The 10,116-nt window shown below is 40.9% G+C and overlaps 1 protein-coding gene across 1 annotated transcript in view; it reads left to right on the top strand.

Annotated features, from left to right (window-relative positions):
• Positions 1 to 4,033, top strand: part of LOC101575080 (pappalysin-1-like) — an 83,575-nt gene extending 79,542 nt beyond the window's left edge. Inside the window, 1 exon segment of the mRNA XM_023723426.1 lies at positions 3,531 to 4,033. Coding sequence (XP_023579194.1) covers positions 3,531 to 4,033 — 503 coding nt within the window.
• The last annotated feature ends 6,083 nt before the right edge of the window (positions 4,034 to 10,116 follow it).

Genomic DNA, 10,116 nt, shown 5'->3' with positions numbered 1-10,116 from the left:
AAGGATGTATTGATAAGGAAATAACAGGAGTGTTATTCTTGTTTTTTCTTTCTCATTTTTCCTTTCCTTTCTCCCCCCTCCCTTCCTTCCCTCCTCCCCACTCTCCTTCCCTCTGCCTCTCCTTCCTTCTCCCCCTCCATCCCCCTCTCCCTCTCCCATCCCTCCACTGCACTTCTTTTTCTCAAGCCTTCTTGCTTTATACCCACACATCAGGTCAGTCTCTTAAATGCCCTCATTCTTTTTACTTATCTCTTCCTTGTTGTCTCCTTTGGTGCTCCCTGGACCCAACTAACAACTATATGCTGTCTTCATCAGTACGAGAGTCTCCTAACTGACCTCACTAGACTACAAGGTCCAGGAGGGCAGAAAACATGTCTAGAAATGTCTTTCCCAGGGAAAAACCTAACTTAGGACTTGAGTTGGCCATTCAATAATTATTCTTTGGAACCCTGAATGGATGGACAGATTGGTGGATGGATGGATGGATAATATCTTTATTAAGAAGCAGCATTTTTTTTCTAAAATATAAACCTGTCTTTCATCTGTTTAAATTTCTCGATAATTCTTCTTCTACCTGGATATAAACTTTACTTTCCTTAATGTGACATAAAAAGCATCTATTACTGTGGACTCCGCTTAGATGCCAGCCTCAACACTTGATACTCTCCTGTTTTACTGAAACTATTGTCATCTTAACTCACCCTCTCTCTCTCACTGGCTGTCTTTGGAATGCCTCCTCTGACTAAGATTTTCCTTATTCATCCCTCCTTCCTTTTCAGAATATCAATTCTATATTTGTAAGCATGTATTTTATTGCAAGCTTGTGAGGTAGGTACCTTTACAATAGGCAGCACAATGAAAGGCTGTGTCGTTGACATTTTAACCCAACTTTGCAGCTTCAGAGCGTGGCAGTCTGCCCAGACCTAGAGTATCATTCCTACCGGGGAAGCACTCAACCATCTGAGTCTCAGTTTCCTCTTCTGCAAAAAGAGTTTCATAAGACTTGCGTCATGCGATCGCTGCCAGGAGGAGAAGAGCTGAGGCATGTCATATGCTTGGCACAGGGCCTCTGCAGAGAGGGTGGTCAGCTCAAGGCTGGTATTATTAAAGTGATTGCCACTTTGGTAGTGGTTTGGCTGTCATGACCAATGGGCTCCTAAGTCTGTCTGTAATAACCTGACAAGCACAAACTTTACTGAGGTTTTCTGTCCTGTTTACCTACTGGATCACAGTGGACGGATTCACCTTCCGGTCCTTTTAAAGTACTTGGCTCCTCTGTTGATTAACAAGAAACCAGGGAGAAAGATGAGCCATGCAGCCTTGTCATCTTTGCTCTCCCATGGCTTCCTCCTGTTGACAGTCATTTTTTTCAAGAAAGAGAGAAAGATCTTTCATCCTCTGCCAATTTGAAGAGAAAGTCCATGGAGGCAGGTAGTGTGTTCACCCGGCAAACACCATCTAATATCCTATGAGATATCTTTTTCTTAAATTTCATATTAGCAAAAAAAAAGGTTCTTCCTTTAACAAATGTTGATCGAGCATTCAAGAGCCCCCCCCCCAAAAAAAGGTTCTTCCTTTAACAAATGTTGATCGAGCATTCAAGAGCCATCTCCATAGATCAGGTTCTATATTAAGCAAAGTCTATATGACTGTTAGTGAAATATGTCTATAAAACAGGGATGGAAATGTTACCCAATTTATGGGAATTTAAAGACAACCATATGATTTAACTAATCTAGAGAATGTGTTTTAGATACTGTAAAGTGTTGCCCTAGATAATAGGTACTCAATAAATAAATGATGCTCATTTACTTACCAATCATGAAGCTGAAAATCAGAAATGCCAGGAGTTGGAGAAGAGACAGAAAGAAGGCATCAAGTAGTGGGATTGTTGATTACACTTTTCACAATCAAGTGTTTCTTCTGCCATTATTGCTGTATTAATGGCACTTAATTAAGGCCATGTAGAGGAAACATATTATGTCCCTCTCATCTTGTTCTGGTACATTATATCTACAATATCTTTATGCATTTCTTTGCCCCCTTTTTTCTCTTTTTCTTTTCTCCATCTCCACTTAGTGAGTTCTCTCTCCTCTTGCCTGGGCAGAGACAAAGAGATTGGAGGCATTACAGCCTTGCTTGGAGTGACTTTTCCACCCCTAATGACTTTGCAGTGTTCATCTAACATTGATTCTTGGTACTTTGTAAGATTACCACAGAGTTTTTAAACAAAAATTACTTTTCCTTTTTGCCTTAGAAATGTTCATCATCCTTACCCAAAGCCACAACCAATCACAGATACTAATGGAATAAAAACACATGGATAACAGGATGACTTGAGATTCCCCCACCCCTGCCTCTCCAGCTGATCTGTATCTTTCACTAGACTCCCAAATACACATGGAGCCAACTGCTACACTGAGTCATGGTTGCTCTTCTCAGCAGCACAAGGGAGGGCTCTCTGAGGGTCTAGATGTGACCTCAACAGAGAAAAATTCAGAAGTCACTGCAGGCTGAGATCCATTGGGATGAGACAAGGTTTCCCTAGGGATTGAGGAGAAGAATCTCTCTTTCCTCCTCCCCCCTTCTTATCCAATCTTCCCCTTCCTGGACACAGCTCAGAGGGACTCAGTGGTATGGAATGACCTCATGTGGGGAAGGGGGAGGAGGACAGATAAGATGGCTCCAGAGTTGCCTTCCAGCGCCGTCATTCCGAGTGCAGTTTCTTCCCAGATCCTCCATCCAAGCAGTGAATGCTATCCTTGTTCACCTATTCTTTGTTGGCTATTTACTGGGGCTCTCTGTCAGTCCAAGCAAGTTGTACCAAAGGGAGTAGTATCAAAAGAATTCTAAATATAATAATAATAATAATAATAATAATAATAATAATAATAATAATAATAATAATAATGTGTTGTAGCGGCCCCTCCCTCCAAGAGCTGGAATTTCATAATGAGACAAAACTAGGATCTAATTTATGACCTTTACACTTTAAATTATGTGACTCAATTAATTTACTCTCTCCTTCTGTGATTTACCTTCCTCCCCTCTAAATGAGTCCTTATAACAATTAGGTAAGTTCATAGGACCTAGATAATATTTTTTTTTGGGGGGGTTGCCAGAACCGGGGATTGAACTCAGGCCCTTGCACTTGCCAGGGAAGTGCTTATTCCACTGAGCCATCTCCCCGGCCCCCTAGAGGGTGTTTAAGAAATGTTTCACTTCTTCCTTTCAATTCTTGACAGCAGTACCTCCAAGTGGAAGCCAAGCTTGGGCATCCACCCCATGATAAATCATTTGTTTGAATATAGTTTTCAACATGTGGCTCATGATTCATCTGAGATCTGTTTTTCAAGTTGGAGAAGATATGGGTGCTATTGCAGTAGGTTTACTAAGCTACTGAGTATTATTTCTCTTGTCTTTCCTCTAAGTTCTTATTAAGTCACTCTCTTCTAGGGTTTTCAGGAAACTCTGAGGTCAAAAAATGAATGTCTTTCCTCAAAAATTCATTCCTCTTCTCTCCTCCACAGGTCATCCAGATGTTGAACAACCCTGTAAGTCCAGTGTCCGCACCTGGAGCCCAAATTCAGCTGTCAATCCACACACAGTGCCTCCAGCCTGCCCTGAGCCTCAAGGTTGTTACCTTGAGCTGGAATTCCAGTACCCCTTAGTCCCAGAGTCTCTGACCATCTGGGTGACCTTTGTCTCCACTGACTGGGACTCTAGTGGAGCTGTCAATGATATCAAACTCCTGACTGTCAGTGGAATGAACATTTCGCTGGGCCCTCAGAATGTCTTCTGTGACATACCACTGACCATCAGACTTCAGGATGTGAGTGAGGAGATTCATGGCATCCAGATCTATACACTGGATGAGCACCTGGAAATCGATGCTGCCATGTTGACCTCTGTTGCAGACAGCCCGCTCTGCCTGGAGTGTAAACCTCTGCAATATAAGGTGGTCCGAGACCCTCCTCTCCAGGCAGGTGTGGTTTCCCTCCTGCACCTCCACAGAAGGTTCATGGACGTGTGAGTACACTTTCCATATTGGGGGTGACCAAGTGGGTAGCCTCCACGTAAATGTGCAGATGGTCAGAAAAGTGGGTAGAAGAAATTTCGTCACAATCAGACACATTTGTAGAGATCAGTGTTGATGTAGAACTGTATTAATATAGTAGAGTGATATAATGGGAAGGGACAAGGTGAGAAAGAAGGAGCTCAGAGTTGGTGACGTCTTGAGGTGTGACCTCTGCAATTTAATCTTGCCATCAGTAAATGAAGGAGGTTGCCTGTGAACAACAATGTGAAAGTCACTTATTACTCGTGAAAGTGGAAGGACTGAAGCTTGCTAGTGATTTTCTTTTACATTAAACTGAAGCATATCTGTGCTTTCTGATTGCTTTCCGAAGGGATAGAGTGGGGAGGGGGGGAGTGATAGCAGATTGACTAGGTATTGAACACACTTCTTGGTATTTGCATGAAAAATTTCCAGGAGGCTGAACATCATCACCAGGCATGGTTTTTGTTTTTGTCTTATTTTCTCAAGTGGAAAATAAGTCCAAATTCCTTAGGTCCTTAAGGCTTTTTGTAGCTGTAAGGCTCCATGGTTTTGTGAGGAGGGCTCACTGCTTTTATGTAAGGCATTCTCTGATGGTAGCATTCACTTAACCATCTTGCCATCACTTCTTCCAAAAAATGTTCAGGATTTACCTGTTATGAGGGTGGTCACCTTAAGATAAGGTCATGAGTGCTTTTCCTATATACCAGGTGAGGCACTAAGCTGCCATCATTGTGTCTCTCATTAATTTCTTCCTGTCTAGAGCCGGACCTTATTATCCTTTTACAGAGAGTGGGGCTGTGGCTTGGGGAGGGGAAGTCACTTGCTTAAGGTCACACAGTTAAGAGGTGGTGAGATCAGGATTAAAATTCCATTTTAACTCATAATTCAGAACATGTAACTTGTGTTCAACCAAAGACATGATTCCAGTTTCTACTCCACTTTAAAGATGTGTTAAAAAGACTTAGGGGCCTAATTTTGGTACTAAAATTCTATACAGTCAATAACTAAACATTTGTGGGTATCTGTTGTGTGCAAGGGACAATGTGAGGAAACATTTTGGATACTGGGAAGAATAATGATGGGTCAGGAATCATATGGCTTATGTCTACTGCCAGTCAGTCCACTTACTAATGCTTGATAAATCAATTTCTTTGAGTCTTAATTTCTCTTCTCTATGATGATAATACTGAAGCCTGGGATTTCTATAAGCTTTTTGTGGCTCTTTATTTGGTTCTAAGATGATATAAAACACAATCTCTGCTCTGTCTACTTGAAAATATTTACTAAGCCAATCATTAATGGAAACCAACCTCTGGAAGGAAACTTTTAATCTTTTTGAGAGACAGAACCACTTTCAAACACTTTACCAGCACTTCCTCTTCCATGCCAAAAATTAATGTGCACATCTCTAGCAAATCTTGCCCATGCCTTGACTCGGAGATGAAGAACATCTGTTTAAGAACTCAGAAGGAGCACTTCGTTTGTGTTTGAGAATGTACTTAAAATTTAAAGGATTCCCTTGCCTTGAAAATATTCCATAACCCTGTCTCTTCCATCTCCTCACTTGTCTGGATTGGTAAAGTTCTATAAATATGCATCCACTTAAAATTTCTTTGTAAAACAATGGAGGAAAGAAATAATTGATGTCTTAAAGCCTCACTTTAAACACAGCTTTCATTTCTGGCCTTGATTTATGAGCCAGTGAGAGCTGACATGGGTTGATAAGTGTGGAATGGTAGAAACTGAACAGATGTAAAAGCACACATAGTCCCAGTCGCAGCTAAGTCCATAACTTGCTGTACGATCTTAGGGGAGTCACCTACACTTTCTGGTCTTTAAGTGACTCTATTTGACAAGGAGGCCTGCTCAAGGGCAAGGGTTCTCAAATTCAGTTGTCCATTTCAAAATTGCCTCAGTTTCATCGGCATCCCGTCTTCAACTCGTCTACCTCCAGCTTCCCTCCTGGGTAGTGTTAACTTAATTAAGAACAAGGCCTGATCATCAGGACTTAGAAAATCTCACTACAATGATTATAGTGTATAGTCAAGTTTCAGATCCACTGTACTTTGAATTCACAACGTGTGGCTTCAGACCAGTAACATTGCTTCAGAATACAGAAAGGTCAGGTTCTCAAGACCCAATCAAGTGGACTGAATCTGAAATTTTGTGTAGGGCCTCTCCAGGTAACCCTGATCCCAGCTAAAGTTTAATAACTCCTGCTCTAAATGGTCTCTAAGCTTCAGGAATCTTCAAGGTCTTCAATTTAAGAGTACATATTGAGGACATTCTAAATGCCAGTGTCTGCATTGGAAACCAGAACTTAAATGGTAACTCAGTATGGCCCCTTTCCACAAAGCACGCCACACTTGTGTTCAAGACCTTACCTCCTTGGAAAAACACACCAATTCCTAAGCCAATTTGCTTACAAAAATCACACTATTCTGGTTTATACTAGCATACATCTTTTGTTCTTTTGTTTACTCTCCAAGTGATTTTTTTTTTAAATGATCCCTAGCATGTATCAGTCCTAAGAGGTAGAGTGATACACTACTTACCATTCTTCCCCTTTCTTGAGTCTCACAAATTTTGTTTGAGACCAGAACTAAGCAGGATTGGGCTTTCCACAATGAATACTTTCTCTGAATCTTTGGGGGAAAAAAAGGAAAACATCACTCAAGTCAACCTACCATCTTAATTTCTTTATCGCATGATAATTCAAGTTATGAATCCCAGCAAAAATACCTCATCTGTGTGTGTGTGTGTGTGTGTGTGTGTTTCTGTGTTTCTGTGTGTGAATGTATTTTGCTGTTTCCACATTTTTTCCATATCAAATAAATTGGCTTCTATACAAGTTCTATATAAAGACTGTTTTGGAGAATATTTTTTTCATCTCTGACTCAACCCATTACATGATTCCCTTTGACCTTTGTCTTCATTTTTTTCTCTCAACAAAAATATTTATTCTTTCTGTTATCTACACCAAAGATAGTTTTCCAAGGTATGACATTGACGAAGGGAGAACTTTCTGTGCTTACCCCGTGGAAGCTTCTAGTAAACTGATTACTTTTGGCCAAGACAAGGAAGAAATGTGGAATGCTTCCATCTCCCTTAAGTCAAAATCCTTTCATTGAACCGGAACTAACACTATCACTGAAGAAGTATACTGTACAAGATGTACTGTATCACCTGTTTGGACCTCCATTTCCATATCTGGATCATTCTATATCTGTAAAATGAGAGTACAATGTATTCAGTTCTTCTCGGTGTATGGACACAAAAATGCTGTTCTGAGTGACAAGTGATTGTACCTCTCTTGTAGTAAAAGGAATTCACCTGGGATTTCCTTTTTTCAATGTATTTGGTACAAGGTCTCACTACGCAGCTCAGACTCATAGTGATCCTCCTGTTTCAGCCTCCCTGGCAATAGGATTATGGTTATATGCCACCATACTCAGTCTTGGTGGCTGGCTCTGGGTACCCAGGGTGGGGCTAGCACAGCACAAGGCACTGGGGATCGGACCCAGGTCCTTGCACTTTCCTAGGTGGGTGCTTAGACAGCTGCGCTATCTCCATGGACCCTCACCTTAAATTTTCTAAAAGCATTTGGGGAGTTGAGGAGATAGGGAAGCCGAAGAGATAGCTCAGTAGAATAAGTGCTTGCCTGGCAAGTGCCACGGCCTGAGTTCAATTCCCATTTCCACAAAAAGAAAAAAAACAAACATTAGTTCCCAAGATATCATTGCTTGCTCCTAAAGCCTACTGAAATAAGTAGTCTGTTGAGTGGACAGTAACAATAAAAGTGACAATTTCCTAAGTTGCTATCCTGCTGCAAATGCTGTATGTGGCAGATGAGAAGGTTGCAGCTTAAAGTGAGTTATTTAAGAACCTCATCTAACTAGGAAGAGCATAGCCAGATTTATAATTCCACATTTCACTGTCATGACCACTACTTCCTACTGCAAAAAGAAAAAGCAAAGGAAGAATTTCAGAGTTGAGATATGTATCCAATCTGTCCAAAGTTCTAGATAGAACAAGTCATAAACAGGGCAAGTCAAAAACCACTAAGCCCAAGTCCGTCTCTGGAAACCACCATTGGGGTTCAGTAGCACAAGTCACACAGCAGCTCTTTTGGCCCCTGGCTGGGAAAGAAGATCAGATAAGCTTTCATTTCCCAACTTTACTATCAAAGAGTTTTGAACACTATGTTCCCTGGCCTGCATGGAATGTTCATATTTTTCCCAAGGAGTGAAGGTCCTGGACAAAGCTAAGATATAGATAGAAAAATAGACAGAAAGGTAATGGGAGAAGATGAAATATAAATCAAACCAAGGGGATACAGATGAATGTCCATTTTGTATCTGTGTATTCAAAATGGTTAGGATAGATATACTTGCCAGGCAAGTGCTTATTCCACTGAGCCATCTCCCCAGCCCCTATGTTCTCTTAATGAATAGAGGGATTTGTTCTAATAGTGTTTGTAAACTATTAGGATATCATGTCTGCATCTTATACAGCAAATAACCACTAGGAAGAGAGTATGCAATGTGTTAATTATAGAAACTGTTCTACCAATTTGATTTGAAACTGTCTCATTGCTATTTATTTCTCAATAAAATTATGGAGAAAAAAAATTAAAAAATAAAAATAAATCAAACCAGGAAGGGTGGACAGAATTTCATACCCGCTGTTCCTGTCTCCCTCATCCATGCATCAGTTCATCAGAAATGGTGATCCAGTGTTGCCAATGCCTCATGCTGCTCACAGACCATGGCAAGAGACTGATGGGCTAACAGTGGGATTGCACTAAGTTAAGCTTTGAAGCAAACCACAGTCTTCTGACTCAGCCTTGGGAGAATTCTGGTCTGAGCTTAAAACTACCGTATACTCCTTTAGGATTGGATTTCCAACTTCTACAATGATGGCTCCTGAGCACTGGGAACAATTTTAGACACTCATTGGGTACTACAAAAATATTTTTAATGGATCCAGATTAGAGAATGGGAAGCAGCTTAGCCTCTGCAGAGCAATAGAGACACTAAAATTTATCATGCAGTGTCACACATTTACTTAGGAATTTACATAGATAACCTCATTTAATTTAATCATTGTAACACCTTAGGAGGTGGCTGGGTTTTTTTTTTTTTTTTTTTTTTTTTTTTTTTTTTTTCCTGAATTACAGATGAGGACTTGGAACTAGGAAGGAACGTGGATGGCAAAATTTACAGTTCTGTCCAGCAGCAAAGTTAGGACATGCTCATACCTCTGTGAGCTCCAATGCTAGCGCTTTTAAGTGTTCGCCCTGCGATTAAGCAGATATGCTTGTACTGCACGTTTTGCTGGTGTCCCTTACTTCTTCATCTCCTCTACTTAAAGCTGGAAAGATTACTGGAAGGCATTTGCCTTAACTCATTTGTGTATCCCAGTGTGCTCATCTGTCAGTTATCTGCCATTCTGATCTGTGAAGATACACAGCACAATCTCTATTTTACCTCATCTTCATGGCATGCTACATGGAATTTCGTGGGAGCTGAGTAAGTGTAAAGAAAATTTCTATTCTAGTGATGTAAATGGGCATTTTTGTGATGGTGAGTCCAAGTTTTAAAAGCCAGATCCAAGTGTCTTCCTCAGGATTCCAAATGCTCAAACACCCATCTATCAAAAACTGTAGCTTAAGGGCCGGGGAGATGGCTCAGTGGAATAAGCGCTTCCCTGGCAAGCACAAGGGCCTGAGTTCAATCCCAGGTTCTGCTAAAAAAAAAACCCCAAAAACAACTAGCTTATTCATCCGTTTGTTCACTCAACAAACACTAATTAATTTGCAGCAAACCCCACCACTTGGGAGCCACTGGGTCAGTGCTCATGAACAGAACAGGAAAAGGACCTGGCTTTAACTGATTCCTACAGCATAGTTGTGAAGTCGAGAGAGAGAGAGAGAGAGAGAGAGAGAGAGAGAGAGAATTGTTTAATATTCTGGTTACATAGAATTGGTATGTGAATTTCACACTGTGCTTTCCAGCATTTGAAAATAGTAGCTAAGTCAAGGTCACCTGAAGACA

The sequence above is a fragment of the Octodon degus genome, unplaced genomic scaffold (genome assembly GCF_000260255.1).
Source record: "Octodon degus isolate 3935 unplaced genomic scaffold, OctDeg1.0 scaffold00098, whole genome shotgun sequence".
Classification (NCBI taxonomy): Eukaryota; Metazoa; Chordata; class Mammalia; order Rodentia; family Octodontidae; genus Octodon; species Octodon degus.
Note: the sequence above shows the minus strand (reverse complement) of the source record. Positions and strands in the feature narration are given on the sequence as shown.